Below are 20058 nucleotides of genomic sequence, written 5' to 3'. Positions count from 1 at the left end.
GTCCATCTGTTTAATTGGCAGCAACAATGAGAGGCAAACCTTCAGTTTTAACCTGCTCAGATTTTTTTCCCCAGAAACAGAGAAGAAACCAAGTGATGTAAGGTCATAGCTGACCTTCTCAGTGAAACTATTTTTGTCTTTGACATAGATACTCAGGTCTATAGCCAAAGTAGAAAACAGCAGATGCTTCAGCCGTGGGGGGTCAATACAGGGATTTGTCGGATGGATAGTCCTTCTGTTGCTTTTTTGTGCTTCATGTCTGATGGCTGAGGGCAGATTCACAGGCACCAAGCCAGGCTTTGCAAGATGGTTTGATGTTGCAATGGCAGGCAAATCTTGATAACGAGATGCGGTCCTAATTGCCCTGAGCACACTTTGATGTATCAATTTCATTCTAGGTGCATAAAGAAATCTTTATTTTTATAAAGCCTAAAATGAGCCTGCTTCCTGTTACTGGGCCTCTAATCCACTTTAATGATGCTTTATTTTGGAAAATTAGAGCGCCGCTTTCACTTAAAATCACTCAGACCAGTGGTTTTCAACACAAAAATATAACAACAGGCTCAAAATAAATCTGAGGGTTCACGAAAAACAGAAGAAAGTTTTCAGCTTTTCACAGAGTTGATATCATAATATGGAACTGCGCAAATGTCTTGAGCCACCTCTCATTTCTTTCTTTTTTTCTTGTTTTTTCAGAAAAATGGGAAATAGATGTAGTTTGTTAAAAGATGCAAACACATGTGGAAATACAGTATAGTATTATTATTATTCTGAACTCTATTGGACAAGCTTTCTTTAAGTAGACATCAGGAATCGTTCTCCAGGCTTCTTGAAGGACAGGCAAAGCTCCACTTCAATAATATCCAGGTATACCTTCACTGCACTGACATCCTGTTTGGGGTCATTTTCACACTTAAATTTGAAACTATTATGAGATAGTGGCCAGATGATGTCACCAACTGATCTCCTCTGTATCCACTTGGGAAAAAAATATCAAATTTGGATTCATCACCCCATAAGACCTGTTGGCACCTGAGACCATTGCTGATGAGGTTTCAGTGAGCCGAACCAAAAGTTTGCTGAGATATGTCAGGTACAAGGACTGGACTGGAAAGTGAAAAAGCAGCCAAAACTTTGAAAGACCTTCAGAAAGACTAGATGACTGTTCCTCAAGACCAAACGTACAAGAAAGTCCAGATCCTTGGAAATATTTTTAAAAAAGAGTGACGAATCAACACTCCTGAAGAATACTATATATTTATAATATATAAAAACAATATTTGACCTTAAACAAGATAGTCCAAAACCCCCAACTTTTACACATACCTTTATTTTATTGCACAATTGCAAATTATTACATTTTTGAAACTGTATTCCTTTAATGAAAATGGTGATTTAAGACTTCAGATATCAGTGACACATATTGCCAAGGAAACAGTAAGACTTTCTCTCATTGGTCTATAATAGCCAAATCAGTTTTTTATTAAAATGAAAAAAAGAAAAAATGAGTTGTGTTCTGGTAGCATATTTAAAGCTCAAACATCAGCACCTTCCCCTAAACTGAAAGTGCAGCATCAAAGTGACGTGTTTCTATGACATAATGATGCATTGCCAAACTTTTGCTCGTGACTAACCTGCTGTAGGTTGTCCAGAACTGGACTGAAGTCAGAATTCCCAGGGGGAAACCATCTGGACCAAACAGTCATTTCTATACATTCAGCAGGCTTTTTTTTTCTTTCACACAGCACATGTTGATAAGCAGCATGGAGATCGTAAGTCACATGATTACAGCTTATATGGCCTGTAGATGGTGATTTTGTGAGCAGGAAAACAACAGTTAAAACTCAATATTATTCATTTATTGGATAAAATATTCAAATTTTCGGTATTTCTATGGATGTTTTTTTCTTTTTTTCCCCTATGATAGCACAAAACAGTACAGTATTGTGTACTGTTTTATGATCAGAGGGTATTGTCGGACAAATGAATAGTCTCAACTATACATACAATCCTTGGCAGGGTATGTATAAAAAAATTCAAGTGCTCTTTGATTGTTCAAGTACTATTTAAGCCTTTGTCATCATGGAAAACAGCAAGAAGAAGAGAAACCTTTGTGCCATTGCAACTTTCAATTCAGTTCAATTCAATGTTATTTATATAGACTCAAGGCGCTTTATACGCAACGTGATCTACTACTTTAAACTAATGCAGTACTTGCACGAAATGTACAACTGACTGCTATTTTATGAGGCAAAAAGTCACATTCATTGTTTTCCTTCCTTTATCATGTGTGGACAGCACTGATTTATTTCCATCCACCACAAAAGGTCAGTTCCAGTAACACAGATCAGATCAGACCCAGACGTGCATAAAATAGCGTTCAGGATTTCCCTCTTAAGCCAAAAAAAAAAAAAAGTTTAAAGAAAAAAACAAAACAGCCAAATCCTCAAGAATTTGTGACGTTCACTTTGTTTCCAGAGCAACACTGAATAAAATCATGACTCATGTGTTTGTGCCTCAGGTGGAGAGTTTACACATGTTACAAAAATCCAGAGAGAACAGGTAGGATCTGACAGCTTTTGTGTTTTTGTATAAATTTACAATAATTTATTACTTAATCTATTAGCTGATGAACAGAAAATTAATCTACCACAATTTAAATAATAAATAAATATTAATTTTAGCTACAGTATGTGCAAAAGTCTTGAGCCACCCCTCATTTCCTTGTATTTGCTTCCATGGAGCCGGACTTTCTTGAAATCTTAATGGTCTTGATTAAGTTCTCCAGGCTTATTATGTCCTTTTTCACTCTTTTTCAGTCCAGTCCTTCAACCATTTTCAGAGGAATGTTTTTCTTTGTTTGTTAAGCCACTTAACACTGACCTATATGAATCATTCAAACAAAAACAGCACCTAACCCAAGGGATGAACCAGTCTTGTACCTACACATAGCAGATAACTTAATACACACATAATTAGTTGCCACTTCATTCGTTGAATATATGAAAAATGCCAGACTGTCGAGAAGTAATTCTTAAGGAAAGGAAGCAGCAAGGAAAGGCGTGGTCTTGTGAGTGCGTACAGCCATCTGTGAAAGATGTTGGAGACTCTTTGATGGTTTGGTACTACATTTCAGCCAGTGGTGTTGGGGATCTTGTTAAAATTGATGGAAATATGAACAAAGATTTCATCACTTAGAGATCATCAGATTTTGATCCACCATATAATACCATCTAGAAAGTGTCTGCTTGGAAACGGCTTAATTTTTCTGCATGACAATGATCCCAAACACAATCCCAGTGCAGCGAAAACATACCTGGAACACTATCAGTTGAGGATCAGCCTCCCCAGAGCCCGGACACCAACATTATTGAAGCAGTGTGGGATCATCTTGACACTGAACAGAACAAAAGGGAGTCAACAACCCAAAAGGAAATTTGAATGTTCCTCAAGAAGCCTGGAGAACTATTCCTGAAGACTACATAAAGAAATGAGAAGGAATTCTGCTTTAGAGAGTTCAGGCTGTTTTAAAGAATCAATGTGGTCATTAGCAAAATCTGAGCGAGAGACTCTGTTTTTACCCTGTTTTCTATATTACATTTGCATGTTTCAATAAATTTCTGCATCCATCCAAAAATCAATAAAAAAGATTTTAGTGCTTTTTTTTCTTAAATAAATGAAATAGCTTAAGAAGTTAATCATCTATTGAAGCTGCTGGAAATAAACTGAGTGTGACATCGCATCATGTTGCCCACAGAAAAATACACCACTAAGCACCAAACTCGGTTCAGAAACACAGGAAATACTAGCTGAGGGTGGATTTTTCCTTTTCCATCAATCACCCAGGCTCAGCCCATTGTGACATAATTGTCTGTGATTGGCAACCAGCTTATTATCCACTGTACCCCCTGCCACCTGCTGCTCCAAGCTGCTGCTCAAATAGCCTGCTTCTACTTTTTGATCCAGAGGTGTGCTTCATATCTGTCTTAGATCTTAGGTTTTTGGCTTAGATCTATTCCCTTAATTCTAAATTACTTCTCAGTGGCTCAAACATGTAAACATTAAAACAATTCTTTTATTTAATCAGTGTAAAAAATACAACTTGTGGTTTAATGGGAGGTGATTACTTGGCTTGGCACATGAACTAAAAAGCTGTTCACAGCTTGACATTTAACACTTTTTCGTTTGTACAAAAAAGTCAGTGAAACAGAATGCTTGTTAATAAGTGAGCTTTAGGGGGTAAAAAGGTATCAGCGTTTTAACAAACTCCTGCCACTTAGCGGGTATCTTGGCAATGTCACCAGGTGTTTACTGTATTTGGAAAATTATCTGTGTAAGTCTCGATCTAAACACACAGGAGCTTTGATTTTAATGTTCACGGGGACATGAATAAAGCACATATAGAAAGTTGGCAATGCTCCTTTTTGATGGGGCTGTTGGAGTTCTTGCTTCTTCCCACAAGTAATTTTTAAAATAGTGATTTCAGTGTTACACAACTAATCCAGTTGAGAGCGTTTCGCTCAGTGCTGATAAGTGTCTACTTGTGATCACCGCACTTATTTTCAAATGGATTTTTTAACTGCGCTTGAGATGTGATTTATTTTTTAACCTACCCACTTGTCACGTTACATAATTTAGTAGTGTCTGTGATGCACCTGTACTTTGGGCAAAGAGCCCTAGAAGTCTCATAACACCAGGGGCAGCTACACATGAGTCACATGAAATTTCTGGTATGTATCAGCTTTTCTGAAGCTTTGACAATCACGATTTGTTTCAGGGCGACATAAGGCAACTGATATGAGCCCAGTCACAAACACCATGGTGGAAAAAGTCCAGAAAATCATCATGATGCGTGCCTATCAAAGGAAAACACTGACCAGCTACAACATTAAGAAATAACCCCTGAGTTGAATCAGCACCTCTGAGATTATTACCAAAAACACAAAGTTTAGCTTTTGAGAGCTGCTGACTGACAGGTTTTAATCATTTATTCATTTTTTTATGTCACCCTTTCACTGTGCCACCGCTCCGAAGCCTCTGCTCTTACCTACACACTGCGCAGACGTATTGTTCATGTGCAGCTAACCAGATCAATTTCGACACACCTACAGGATTCCTCAAAGCATACTGGATGCCCTCGAATAACACCTCAGTTAAAAACACTGTGATGTTGCTCAAATATATATATTTGTGTTTACAGTACTCTATGTGCTTTTTTTCCCTTTTTGCACGTTATGCTTCTGGATTACTGGGATTGTAGCACCACAAACATCGACTTGCAGTCATGTCTTTGCTGAGGACTGCCAAGTATCTGCTGCCCACTTGGCAGTTATAGACAAATTATGCTGTAATGAAATCTGTTGTGCTGAAAAGGCTACACGGAGCTGCGTCTCTTAAACATCCTGAATGGAGAGAAAATGTGTAGGCCTGATATTGGGCTTATGCTCGTGCACTGACGTGGACTGCAAACGCAGCCTGTTGAGCCAGGCTCCATGTAGTGAGCACAGTCATTGTTCTGCTGCAAGTAGGCATCGGAGAATGTCATCTCCTGAGGGATCATGTTGGGTATGGAGTCCTGCTCCTTCTCCTCGCTCCTGTACCATAAGCAGGAGCAAATAGTCTGGAATTGAAGCACTTCAGTGTAGACACCTTTTAAATCTTTAGCCTTTGTGGTGTTATCTGCTACAGGTGTGGAGGAAGCTGATATTGAGACTGGTAACAGATGAGCCACCTCTCCTCTGGGCTTACTGACAGAGAGCAATGCCTTCTCCTTGGCGTCCCTGCGTTCATCCTCAGTGTTCATGGTCAGGAAGCGAAGCACCACCAGGTTTAGGAACGCTCCAATCACCGTCAGGCCCGTGAGGATGTAAACAAAGCAGAAAGCCACATATTTAGGGTCATTCTGCAGGGCCTCATTCTTCTGCAGAGCCACGTAGTCTCCAAAGCCAATAGTGGTGAGTGTAATGAAGCAGTAGTAGAAGGCATTTAAAAAGCTCCATCCCTCCGAGTGAGAGAATGCCACAGCCCCCACGCACAGGGTGCTCATACAGGAGAAGAAGCCCACCGTCACCATGTTTGCCATGGAGACCTCGGTGTGACGCATTCCCAGGCACTTCTTGGCTTGGTGCAGCAGGTATCTGACAAACGTGTTGATCCTCTCGCCCAGACTCTGGAACATGACCAGGGTCAGCGGGATCCCTAGGAGGGCGTAGAACATGCAGAACACTTTCCCTGAGTCGGTGCTCGGCGCCGCGTGGCCATAACCTGAGACAGGGAATATTGCATATCTTTAGACATCTTTGCCTCTATTCTTTTGCCGTGGTGAGTCATAGCAAGAGACGGCCTCACCTAATATAAATGCCTAAGAACAGCAGCTGCTTGATTTAATTCCACAGGAAACCAACACACACTCCCACTAAGAGAAAAAGGGAAAGCCCAGGGAAACGATTCAGCTTGGCATTAATGTAGTGAACTTACTTCTACTTTATTTATAACTCGCAGATTGTTGACAGCATAGACATTGCAATATTTATAAATATAACTTATGCTGAAGTGAACCAGAACCAAAGCCATAGACATCTCCATATCTTTTCTTCTTCATATGGCATCATTAAATGATCTTTTTATTCCATAATAAATAATTAAATTACACCTGGTGTTGTTTTGTCTTTAATCATCCAAGAAAGCCACAATGGCATACAATTATTCTGATTTACTTAGACAGTCATAATAACGATTCAGTGTCCATGTCTCTGTGTGTCTTAGCTATTACATTTGAGATAAATATCACTTTTCTGATTGGTAAGCCAATTACAGCCACTCTGAAAATATAACTGAAAGAATAAAGATCTGCTGCACAAAAAGATGCTTTTTTGAATAATGTTACCTACCCAGAAGGGATGAAAGCCTGTAAGCAAAGCTTCATTTTGTTCAAGAATATTAAAGTAAAATTCAGCGTTGATGAGCACAGCAAACACATGAAAATTTTGGGGTTATTATAGGATATGTCAAGTCTGATCCATTTCCAAAATGTTTCCAAATAAACTGCATAAGGCATGAGAAGAAAATAGGTTTTTTAATCATACTATCAAGGTACAACCTCCTCATTTAAAATACAAACTAGCAACAATGTGCTAACAAGTGAAGGTTTAATTTTTCCACTCTTTTAGGAAACAGAATCTTCAGCTTTAAAAATGTTTTAAAATTTTTTTTTATAGTGCTACAGACAGGATTTTCTTTGTCTAAGTAGTTTGAAGAGACCCCAGGAATTGTGGGAAGTCATAGGTGTTCTTTATTTATCTGTTGTTTTAAATGAGACACACAAACTAACATAAGGGGGGCTCCAGTGACTCCACTACCTCTAAAAATGTTTCCTCCGGCCCTGCGCTGAACATCTCTCAATGAAATGCAATAAGACATCACATGTATTGATTAAATAACTGTTGCTCACCTATCGTCGTAATCACAGTGATGGCGAAGTAAAAGGACCCAGCAAATTTCCACTGGACCCCTGCTTTGTGAGGATTGAGCTGTAAAACGACATGCTCGAGCTCTTCGAAGTTCTCTTTGGTCAAGTTATATTTGCGCATGAGTTCGTACTTTCTGGCGTCGAGCTTCCTCGTGTGACTTTTCTCCTGCTTCGACTCCAGGGTCTCGAAGACGGCCGCTCCGACCACCAGGTAGGTGAGGATGCTCATGATGAGGGCGAGAGTCCTGGCGTTTTGTCTCTTCATGATAATAAGGAGAGGGGGAGAGAAAAATCGAGCGCAGGTGGGAGCTGAGGCTCTCTGCCACCTTCTCCTGACGGACTCCGGATCCAACAGAGGGGGGACTTTGGAGAAGGAGCTGTTCTCTCAGCACCACCCCCACATCACAGTTGGGTTGCTACTGTATTTGGACTATTTGTCACCGACTTATATTTAGATTGCGCAGGAAAGGAACACAGGGCAATCCCACAGACTGTCAGAGGCGGCTTGTTGGAGTAGCAGCTCCAAGCAAAAGCGCTCATCTTCAAGGAGTTTATGCACTAAATATACAAAAGCACGGCCAGCCTCCGTCGTTGAGGCCAGAACGAGCACATTACTCCAGTTTCCAAGAAGAACGGTAGCGCCGAAAAAAAGATGGAAGAAGAAAAAAAAAAAACCTAAACTTGATATCCATGTGATCGTACACGTAAATATTTACCTAGTGGCTATTTAAACAGACCGGCTCTTCTGGTTCCCAAGTTGTCTAGCAACCTGACGATAACCGTTCTGTGCAAATATTTAAAAAAAGCGCATTCTCCTCACGGTGCGCTGCAGGATTCTTCAGATCAATTAAGATTATAAGAAAAAAATCCACAGGGGAAAAAATTTGAATTACTATTTGAGAGTAAAGAAGAGGTTCAAAGACAGACATAAGATTTCTAGTCGCCTATTATAACTTAACTTACCTAATGGTGGTTCACTATAAGGACGTCGGACCAATCCATATCAGAGGTGGAGACAGATTAGAAAAACTTCTTTACCAGAGACATTCTGGGTTGCAACTTCACAGGCTACTAAAACTCCTATATACGTTTTAATATAGTGTGCTCCTTTTGAAATCTTGACATTTACACTTGCTTAAAGCTGTGTGTTTGTGTTTTATTGTATCTTATTAATTTAGGTAGCTTATATCAACTTAACTGCCCCCCCCATTTTTCTGTTTCTTGTGTTTCAGATAATTTGGATGACTATAATCGGTCATTGTTGTATATGATGTTTTTTTTCTTCTCCCCCTATTTTCTTCTTCTTTCTTCTTTTTCTGCTTTCTTCAGAATTTAATCTTCACTGATTGTATCATCATTGCGTCAGACCCTGATGGAGACTTTTTAGTCCTCGTGCTGTATTGCTCCAATTTGTTTTTTAAATAAATATTTTTTCATTCAAATCAATTGGAATGTTTTGTCATATGCACAACAATGCGTCCTTTCAGCTGCATATGTTTTGCAGAGCTGTTTTGACCTGTGACAGCAGGGAGCCTCAGTTTCCTCAAACATCATCACAGGGGGCCAAAGTTGAAAGCGGGCATCACTTGAGCTTCCTGTCTGTGTGCTGCACTCACATCAGCATGTTTCACTAAATGGTGAAAGTTACAGAAAAGATCAAATTCCACTTTTCACTAACGCAGCTATTAAATCTTTCTAAATGCAACTTTTATCCCTTCCTCACACAGACAATAATGGAGAAGAATCATGCAAATGATGACAATTTGAATATTTTTCAAGTTTTAATGTTTAATGCCTGTAATGACACAATATTCAAGAGATGCCATAGCCTCATAAAAAGCTTTTTTCCTGCCTTCATTTTCTCTTCTGCCTAAAAGTACAAAGCTGCACAAGGTGAAGTTTAATTAATTCCGAGTTTAAGGTCTTCTCGCTGACTTTTCTTTGGTGTTCTTTTAACATGTGTTTCATTTTTAATGCCGAACATTAAAAATGCTTCTGCAGCACCGGAGAACATTTTCAAACAACAAATGGAGAAATAATAAAAGATGTAATATAGAAACCATTAAGCTGCTTCAGTTTTGGCCTTTTTGTCTTTTCTTGTCTTTTTGTCTGCTGTATCCTGTTCACTGTAAATTAGATGCTCTAGATCTGACCTGAACACAAACAGGACGGCGTAAGAATACATTAAATGTTCCCATGTGGTTAAATAAAGTAACTCCAATAAGTAAATTCTGAAAATTATAAAAACAATACATTTGAAGCAGGAGAGATTATGTAAGTATATTAATGAAATAAGTTGCACTGTTATTTACACAAATAAAATACAGGAGAACATGACGAGGAGGGCCAGACCACCAGGAATATTCATGAGTAATTATGAATTAATTTGCTGTGAGTCTCAGTTTTATTTTATTGCAAACTGAGATTCATTTTGTATGACAGCATTACATCAAGCTTCTTGGAACACAAGTGGGAACCTTTCTACACTTTGCTGACATTTCTTTGGCAAAACTATCAAACAAATAAAATAAAAAAGATCTTTTTTTAAGCATCAGGCATTCATTTAAATAAATCAAAATTTAACCACTTCAGTTTGTTACAGTAACAAAACTGCAAATGTAAATTGCAACAACTACTGATTAGTTATCATAAGATATATAAGTTCTATAGTACCCCTAGTACTAGCTTTGTTCATACAGTATATCTGGTCTCCAGAGTGATGCACATCAGCATTTTAATGGGACTAAACAGCACATTGGAAACATTTGAGTGCAACACAAAACAGAATAGAGCAAAAACAACCCACAGTGCCAGTTTCAGCCAGCAAAGTAAAACTCGTGCAGAAATTATTACACAGATCAGCTCCATGCCTTTTCTGGGTGTTTGGGATCACATTTGGCTTCAGTTATATTAAAATGCTGAACAAGGCCTTCACGAGGTATTTGTGAGAGAGCTTTAGGTCTCTGGCATTTCTACAAGGCCTCAAACTCATCAATCCTCTGCTTGGTGTTGCCCATACGGATCTGACGGAGGGTCTTGTACTTATCACGGCCAGCGCGGACGTTCTCGGCATGGAGTTTATCGTTCTGGGTCTTCTTGTTATCGTCTCGGGATTGTGCCAGCTCTGAGCTCAGGTCCTGCGGAGGAGTCGTGCCCAGTTATTAAACTGTATACAATTCACTTCATCAACAGATATCTTGGCAACACCTCCATTAGAAAGTGATATCTTTAATTTAATCATCTTGTTCTTTTGGCTGTTCCTTTTTGGGGTTGCCACACTCGATCATCTGCCTCCATTGCCTCACTATATCACTTGCATCCTGCTCTGTCACACCGACCCTCTGCCCATTCAGGTCACTCCCAATGAAAATCTTATCGCCAGCTCTTTTTGTCAATGTCACCATCACCTTAAACCATAATCATACCAGGTTTTACTACCATCTTGTAAACCTTCCTTTTCACTCTTGCTGCAAATTCCCCCTGATACTCGTCTTCACCCACTCCACCCTGCCTGCACTCTCTTCTTCACCTGTCTTGTGCACTTTCTGCTGCTTTGAATGCTTGACCCCCAAGGTATTTAAACTCATCCACCTTCACTACCTCTGCTCCTTGCTTCTTCTCTATTTCAACTATCTGTCTCTTGCTCACACATGTCTCTCTTCTGTCTCTCTTCTACTGCTCTCTCCAGCCCTTGCCTCCCCTCTCCAGGCTCTTTTCCTGAAGTATTACAAGAGAGGGAAAAGAGCCTCAACGAATCGTGATTGAAAATGTGAGTGAATTCAAAAGCCTCAAAGATGATGGTAGAAGTATTATCCATTAGAAAAAAAAACTTTTAAAAACCTTATTTTGGGGCAAAGTCACAGATAGTTTTAAATGTTTATGTTCGAGTGAAGATTGAATTTAAAGTTAACTTTGATAATGCCTCGATAAACTCTTCCAAGAAAGGTGCTCAGGTGCCGAGTAGTGAGACTTATTTCTAGAACAACATTATTTGGGCTTCTATAATAGATGCTTAAAATTTCATGGCTTTTTTTAACACAGCATATTTTTGCTATAAGTGTTTTGGAAGCTATAGAAAAGCTACGAGAAAAAAGTGTCTTAAGCATTGCTGCAGACTCCGGCTGATCTGGGATGTATTCCAGGTCCCTGAACTAACCTGAAGCTGCTTCTGCAGGCGCTCGTTCTTCTCGGCCTCGGTGAGTCGCTCCTCCTCCTGGCGGTCATAGTTGATGCCTTGTGTCTGCAGCTCGGCGCTATAGGTGCTGTTTTCTTCGCTGTGCTCATGGTCACTCTCGCTGTCTGAGGAGGAGGAGGAGGAGGATGCATGCTCAGCAACAGGAGCTGAGTTGGCAGAACTCATCACAGTGTGCAGCTCCTCCTTCGTTTTCAGCAGACTCTCCTCCACTTCGACAGCCTAAAAGGAAAGGTGGGGAGAGGCGTGTGTTAGATTTGCTGGTGGTTTGCATCATTGAGCATTTGATTATAATATAAATGTAGTATTTTAAGTGTTTTAGTTGTATATATGTGACAGTAATACCCAAATTTGCAAGGACATTGACAAATCAAGCTTTCTGGTTTTTGCAAACTTGAACCTGCCTTTCTGACCTCTCCACTAAAACATGGCTCCTGAATTTATACTTTCAAACCAAAGCAATCTAATATGAATAAGATGCAAGGGTTACAGTACATGAGTAGTTATGTTTTTGAGGAAGTATGCAATGTAAATTACAGTGCAAAAGATTCAAATTATGGATGACTTATACAGATAAATCGTTTTCTTTCTTTTAAACAATAAATTTATATTTGATATTGTGCTGGGACATTTTTCTGGTATTTCCTGTGACTTGTGGAGCTCTTGACTGCATGCTGGAGACCCACCTTGGTGTGCCATGTCTCAGCCTCTTCCTCCTTGGCTCTCTTGGCCTCCTCCAGCGCAGTAATCTTGGCGCTATATTCGGCCAGCTCTGCAGCCTGAAGGAGGAAGCACAACACTGTGACGTGAGAATAACAGAATAGGCATGCTGTCATTTTAGAAATGTGATGAAAGCAAAAGCAAAAAACCTCCGTGTTACTTTAATCTGCCATTAGAACAGCCGATAAGTGCTTTAAATGAATTCAGGAGATTTATCAGGACTTTTTCCCTCATGTGCTTCACACTCACCAGCTGCTCCTGGCTCTTTAACTGGTCCTCAGCTTGCCTGGCCAGCTCCTCCTTGGCTATTATAGCCTCCATCCTCTCAGCCTCCAGCCGGGCCGCCTCCTCCTCCACCCTCCTCCTCTCCTCCTCCAGCCTCATGGCCCGGTCCAGCTGCTCCTGAAGCTCTGCGTGACAAAGTCAGAACACGGGGAAATCTATAAAGCACTGTACGTTGTTATAAAAATGCAGGATAAGAAACTCAAAACTGATTTGTCTTAAATCGGGGTACTTTCTTTTTTAAACATTTCTATGTTAACATCATAGAAAAAAATGATTAAAGTTACAGGGAAAAAAGGAAAATACAGTACTATTAAAATATTTTGGTGGTTCCAAAACTCTAATAAAGGTTTCCAAAATTAAATTTTTTTTTCTTCTACCTCAATAAACATAAAGCAATATTTTTGAGTAAGTCGCAACTGAAATATTTCAAATCAAAGGTTTATGTATTTTTTATAAATAATCGTTTACGAAAATGTTTTAGTCATCTAGTCATCTGACCAGGTTCATGCCAAATTTTTAATCATATTTATGTAACAAAATTACATAGAAAATAAATATGTAATAAATTAGTTAAAGTCATCCTTTTTAGAAGAGTTTTATGAATTAATTTTATTATTATTTTTACTGCACGTCTTCATTATCATAAGCCATCAAGGTTGTTAAGATCATAGAAATATGAGCCTTGTGTTTTAGATTTTAAAAATGATTTGAACGTTTTAAATGCTAAATGCCGATGATTGGGGAAAAAATATGTTAACTGCAGATATTTAAAGAAATGCTTTTTGTGAAGATCATATGTTTGACAAAATTCGCCCAACATAACAAAGTTGCTTTTCAAGTAACGATCTCCCATCCTCCTCACATCTTTGTCAAACCATGTTTTGAAATCTGCCCTTCCAACTCTCAAATATATATTCCACCATATGGGGGAGAAGCAAGGGAGGATGATGGAGGAGGGGGTTTTACCTAATATGGTGGTGGGCTTTTTACCAAATGTCAATAGTACTTTTGAGAAAAGGGTTTTCTGATCTTCTTCTTAGAATATATACAGTACTGTGCAATGACGGTTGAAGTTGGGTAGTGGAAGAGCTGATATAGATGTGGCATTTATGTTTATTTTTATTTTTGAGAGCAATTAATGATTAAAATATCCAGGTTTTACAAAAAAAGCCCCGCCCCAAAAAGTAAATTAACCAAGAATGAAAGGTTCATGTTTATAATGTGGGACACCCTTTATCGCTTTAGCTCACATATGTAATAGTTTCTATCAAACAGTGTGAACTTTCAAGTTGGAACCCTGAAGTGGATGGATGGATGGATGGATGGATGGATGGATGGATGGATGGATGGACGGATGGATGGATGGATGGATGGATGGACAGATGGATGGATGGATGGATGGATGGACGGATGGATGGATGGATGAATGGATGTATAGTTAAGCCGTAAACCTGTAATAGCTCAAATCCTCAAGGTTCTACAGGTGTTAGCAGATGGTTAATAAACGGTTTAATGTGGACTACTGAGAAAAAAATCAGTGAAATCTCCTTTTTCATAGCACTATACAACAGATAAGATCCGCAGCGATGCAGCTTCTACGTCAAATTTTCTATCTCACCTCTCTCTGCTCTCCTAGTTGTCTCTTCAAACTGGTGGAGCCTCTCCATCAGCTCCCGCTTTTCTCTCTCCATCTCCTCCTTCTCCCTCTCGATGGCCGCCCTCCTCTTCTTCTCGCTCTCCAGCTGATCCCTGCAGAACACGGAAAAGCTCAATCGCACGCCTAACGCAAAGCCTACACATTTCAAATTCCAATTAAGTTTGCCTGCATCATTTTAACCGGGCGCTTAGCTTCACCCACCTCTCCATCTTCTTCTGCTGCCTCTCCTGTGTGGCCTGAGCCTTCATCTGCTGAACCTCGATGGTGTCGGGCTTGCGGCGTCGCATGTACAGTTCATGGTTGCCCATGCACAGCTGCAGGATGCCCTTGTTGACTTTAAGCCGTGGAGCGTAGAATACAAAGTCCTTTAAAAGACAGAAAAGTAGAAGACAACTTTTTTTTCTTTTTCAAAAAGGGCTCCATAAGCTTCGTTTAAAATCTCTTGGTATAAAAAAGCTGTTTGATACTAGTGAAGATTATTAAACTCATAAAACACTTACTTGGGCTTTCTTGTCTATGGGCTTGATAACAAATTTCTTATCATTGAAAGAAATGTTTCTAATTTCACTCCAGGGAAATCCAATCTTCGGAGTCAGCCTGAAAAATGGATAAAAAGAGATATTTTTCACAGTGTGATATGAGCTTTAAGTTTGTTTCTTTAAAAGGTTCACAGCTGGACAGGTTGACCCATGCGGTATCAGAGGAAGAGGCTGGGGAGGGTTTGTAGGTTCATGTTGTAGTAGAATTGGGTCAATGACCTCTTCAAAGCAACATCCATATAGTTAGATGCGTTATTTAAAACCAGCCACTGAAAGGAAAGTTGACACACGCCTCCGACTGAGGTTTGACCGCTGGTGCATTGATCTCCTGTCTACAGATGTGTTTTATCAGGTCAGCGCACAGAACAACGTTACAGCAAACAAAAGCAGGGACAAAACAACAGAAATACAGAGAGAGAGATTTACTACAAAAACTGATTTACTTGTCGTTCTTTGCATAAATGTTGAGGCCTAGAGCGTCGACTCCCAGGAGCAGGTCTGTGCCCTTCTTGTTCTTGATGTCAAAGTAGTTAATGCCATACATCTCAAGATCCTGGGTGATCTTCAGGTACTCAATCATGGCCTCTTCCCTGTTCACATTAGATAATTAAATAAAATATTAAATATTCAACAGACTAATTTGTCTTTTACTTTATTTTGGGGGGTTTAAAGTGTGGCGGCAAACCTCCACCTAATAATCCATGTCCCTTATTAACTAATTAGAACCAAAAAAAGCAAATAATCATTACAACAGAGTGCGTGAAGCTTTTTTGGGCATCAAAAACACAGCAATGAGTTATTTGCTGCTGAATTTCTTTTTCCTTTATGCTAACACGGTTACACTGCAGCATCTGTAAAAGCTGAGTGATCATGAGTACGATAAGAACAAAGCCTTCTAAGTCTACTTTACTTTACTGCTTGTAAAAGTTCACTGACTACAAAACTCCAGGACGCTGTGAGACCAAAAATGCTGTTCATTCTTAAAAAGTAAAGTCCTGAAAGCATCCATTTGAGGGAGGAAATTTACGCCACTCAGCCTTCACTTACTTTAGCATCGCTCCGTGCTCCTGGTGCCAAACCTGGATTCTCTCCTCCCACTGCTCCCTTGACAGCTTGTGTTGGTCCAGCACTCTGAGGGGAGCAGCAAGCTATCAGCAACCCATGCTGGTGAAAATGTAAACAGTCTGTGTATACATACAGGGTTAAAGCATACACATGATGCATTGTTGTGTCTTTCCCGGCATCCTTTGTCAGGAGCCGAAGGGGCATTATCACACATTGGTTAATATTTCGATAATTCGGGGAGGCTAGTAGCCAGGATGAGTTCCAGATTTGCTGTAAAGGAAAAGAGGTCATTTATCCAGAAGACTATCATTTATGATGCGGCTGTTCTGTCATTTTATGAGTGCAAAGTTGATGCAAAAACTACACCAATCACAGATAAATGGTCCTAATCTTCTTTTAAGTGCACTCAGCAAGGTAAAAAGACAGAGCCGCTTCATCCATGTGGTCATGTGTTTAATTTTAGAAAATAATCAGTTCACTAACTTTTAGGGGAAATAAGATGATGAATGACAAATTGTATTTAAAAAATGTGCTACTGACTATCAGAGTAGCTGATGTCTGAGAATTATTTGAGAGAATAACACTCGTAGTAATAACACTGTGAAAGCCAAATCTAGTTGTAGCGTTAGAGGAATTTTATCTACATTTTGGAACGTCACAATTGTAAAGAGTTCCCGTAGGATGGATGCGGTGTTAATCTTTCAACTCGGATCACTGCTGCATAAATCTGCCCTTGAACTGATTTCCTGCTCACCAATGTGCAGCTGCTGCAGATCCACTCGCACTCACCTCTTGGGCAGAAGACGCTCAGAGGACATGTAACGTGGCTTGTGCGTCGACTTGTTGTACTCGCCATACTTTGCCTGGATGGCGTAGGAGCCCAGCAGCACGGCGGTCTCTGGAGGGCTGTAGATCTCCTCATTCAGAATCGCCTCCTTCACCTGGAGGAAGAAGAGCCTCCTGGTGATGTCCTGGATCAGCTCCTCGGCTGCATCCTCAGGGTAAAACTTGACCAACAGCTTGAACTGCAGGGGAGTCTCTTTCTTCACTTCCTGAGACATCACCTAGAGGGGCAATAATTAAAGAATAAAATATGATTTAAGTTCCTACAGCAGAGTAGTAAAGACAGCTAAATAAATAACAGAGTGTGGGCAAGAATCCCGTAGAAAAAGGGTCAAATTACTTTTACGAACAACACGTATTTTAACTCTCGATTTAACAATTAAATGCTTACTTGCACACAATACAGAAAAATCCAAATTAAATAGACACATAAAAATAATACAGTACATTTAATAATAAAAAAGATGTAGAACTGAGAGCTGCAGCAGGCCTCTGGGTTTTTACATTTACAATTAACAATTCTAAACAGAGTAGATGAAACAGAGGTTAACATCACTGCAAGTCCTCACCTTCTTTTCAGAGTTCAACCATGAGGTGAATCCTCTGATGTCAACAAACTGCAGCCCGAAGTACCAAGTCTCACGCAGGCCGATGGTCCTGGAAACCTTCAGAGTGGAGACATGATAACAAAATCCTGCACATCTTCTCAACAGCTTCTTCACTTTTTAATCAAAACCTCCTCCATGACTCTTGCGGTAATTTCTCCCTGAAGAATAAAACCTTTGGATAAGATTACAGAACTTTTAAATGAGAACGTTAAGCTTGTTTTTTTGATTTTTTTTTTTGTATCACAAAGGGGCTCATTAAACTGGCCAGCTTTTACCAGACTAGATCTGTGGGACAGCTATGGTTACTAGTTGCTTTGCTGATGGAATAAAATACCCACTGGTTACAGTTAAGACCATTTATCTGCAAAACAAATACCAACGCGAGTGTATCTGACTGAAAGTATTTCTCTGCTGAAGTATTTCAAAGGTCTGTACTGTATTTACACTGTTGTATTTGCTGCTACTTGGCGTTAATCCATCACTTTGCCAGTCCATTTTATTTATTTATTTTAAATGCATGAAAGACTTCTCAAAAGAAAGAAAGAAACAGAAACTTTTCAGTCTACATAAAGTCATCCGGGATCTATAAAATAATACAGGATGTGCTTTGTGAACTGCATCACACCGACCTGGTCAAAGAGCTGCTTCCCTGTTGTGTTGGGGTGGAAGGAGAACTCCAGCTCCGCGTCCATTGTGGTGACGCGGACATTGACCTGCAGCATAAAGGTCATTTAGTCACGTGATGACAGAGATTTCTTTTTGTATACACATGAATCATATTTGCAAACAATCAGCTTCCTTTTCTCAGAGAATCTGTAACCGGGCAGAAATATTTTACTGTGATCTTATTATTAGTTTGCAGCGATCAGCGATCAGCCTGGAAACATAAAGATATTGTAGTCATATGTGTGAAGGAGCTGTGAAGTGGATTATTCATAAACCATAATTGCTCACTATCTCATTAGACTTCGGACTACTCTTGCGAGGTTACACAAGGTTGCACATACGCAGATTACAATGCTTGCAGAGTTGACTTTACCGTTGTTAGTCAAGATCAGCCTGTTTTATAACAACAACGATTAAAGTGGAAAAGAAATGACACTTTAAAATGTCTATAGAGCAGATGTTCAACATAAAAAAAACACACTAAAGCACCCAGGCTGTTCTCAACACACGGACCCTGATCACAGGCCAGATTGGGCTTGTAGCAGTTACACAATTGTTTTATGAAGTTATACTACAGCACGCCCCGGGTGTCATAAAGATAATCCCATCGAAACTTGAGCAGCAAAAGCTGGAACATCCATTTGTGAAACCTCTAACGTGTTACTCAACTGTTACCACCTCCAGTGATGGCATGCATAAGGTAATAGCTCAACTCGCTGACATCCTGCAGGTGTTTCCTACCTGCCACAACCTTAATCGCTCACTAATCACTGACTGTGGACATCACTGATGAATCATTAATCCATTAGACTCAGTCACCAGTTTATACCGTTGAGCTATGTAGGATTATCTTAATTTGTTTATACTTGGATTGTGCTTTTTGGTACTGTCGCACCTCTTTTGTTTAGCTGTTCAAAAAACGTTTTCCACAACGCAAACAACACCTGCAACTATGACTCATAATTTTATTTGATTTGTAGTTAGTTTAAGGTCAGTCAAATGGACGTAGACGTCAGAATGACCTCTTAAGAGAGGCTTTCTCCTTGCAGTGTCAATATAAGCACAGAGCTGCTTTCGTAATGCACAGGCCAGTCGTTCTTATCAGTTTTCCGACAGACTGATGGTGAAAGCTTAAGTAACTGCGGACATTTAGAACATGAGAGTTTTCTTTGTTTAAGACAGAGGTCTCTTGTTTGGTGCAGGGTGCCTCAGAAAATCAAACGGAGCAGAGAAAAGCGGTTAAACTGTACAGTCATGAGTTCGTTCTTAGCATTTAAAAATCACTCCAGTGGCACTAAAGGGAATTACCATGATTGCAGTGCATTATGCATGCCCAGAGAAACAGCAGACAGGCTGGTTGCAGACCTGAAGTAGCATTTTTCTGTCAGGAATGTGAGCAGCATGGGTCAAACTCTACACTTAGTTAATGAGTAAATGCCAAGAAGGATCTTGGACTCTTGGAAACAAGAAGCTTGGCCAGATTGTTTATTTCTTTAAAAAAAAAAGGACATTTAATTAGAAATTAAAGCTATTAAATCTGTATTTATGCAAGTAACTCTGAAATGTATCTAGTGGTCATTCTCAGCATAAGCAATTCAAAGAAACCACACAAATAAATGTATAAGCCCACCACTGACATTTTTGAATATGCAACAGGAAGAAACACTTCAGTGACATATAATCATTTAAATCGTGGTGATCCTACCGTTTTGGGCATCTTGGCTGCGGTTGGTGGATGAGTAGTACCAAGTGGTTCCCAGGTTGTCACAGGTTGCAGTGAACGTCTCCCAGCTGAACGTGCGCCTGATAAAGAGCGCAGCACCGCTCTCGCTCGAAAACTCCTGGGCAGGGCTCGTGCCCTTTGAACTCAGCAGATTACGCAGAGTGACGTGAGAGTTACTATCACAAAACTGAAAGATTTACTTCCAATGTGGCCACTGGCAGCGCAAGATGCGTAATTCCACCCAAAGACTATCACCTGCTTCAGCACCTTAAGTACTGCGACCTTTGATCAG

General features: G+C 39.9%; 2 protein-coding genes across 3 annotated transcripts; both read right to left on the bottom strand.

Annotated features, from left to right (window-relative positions):
• Positions 1-1486: 1486 nt before the first annotated feature.
• Positions 1487-8265, bottom strand: kcnk3b (potassium channel, subfamily K, member 3b). The gene is made up of 2 exons (XM_085440945.1): positions 7451-8265; positions 1487-6264 (listed from the first exon to the last, which is right to left on the bottom strand). Exons 1-2 carry the CDS (start codon positions 7731-7733, stop codon positions 5375-5377), a joined length of 1173 nt encoding a protein of 390 aa, XP_085297071.1. The 5' UTR covers positions 7734-8265; the 3' UTR covers positions 1487-5374.
• A 971-nt stretch (positions 8266-9236) lies between these two features.
• ezra (ezrin a) lies at positions 9237-19895 on the bottom strand. 2 transcript variants are annotated; one of them, XM_085440700.1, is made up of 13 exons: positions 19749-19895; positions 18007-18090; positions 17339-17434; positions 16716-16990; positions 15909-15992; positions 15305-15451; positions 14823-14919; positions 14524-14687; positions 14284-14414; positions 12630-12790; positions 12347-12439; positions 11625-11882; positions 9237-10605 (listed from the first exon to the last, which is right to left on the bottom strand). In XM_085440700.1, exons 1-13 carry the CDS (start codon positions 19758-19760, stop codon positions 10441-10443), a joined length of 1767 nt encoding a protein of 588 aa, XP_085296826.1. In that variant the 5' UTR covers positions 19761-19895; the 3' UTR covers positions 9237-10440. The 2 variants fall into 2 exon arrangements, with proteins under 2 accessions (XP_085296826.1, XP_085296825.1); XM_085440699.1 differs by lacking the exon at positions 19749-19895 and having other exon boundaries at positions 18007-18114.
• Positions 19896-20058: the final 163 nt, after the last annotated feature.

Source organism: Copadichromis virginalis, linkage group LG19, assembly GCF_057382275.1.
Source record: "Copadichromis virginalis isolate Kocher_CV1m ecotype Utaka linkage group LG19, C_Virginalis_male_GT1.1, whole genome shotgun sequence".
Classification (NCBI taxonomy): Eukaryota; Metazoa; Chordata; class Actinopteri; order Cichliformes; family Cichlidae; genus Copadichromis; species Copadichromis virginalis.
The sequence above is the reverse complement of the archived record's forward strand: the minus strand, read 5'-3'. Positions and strand labels throughout refer to the sequence as shown.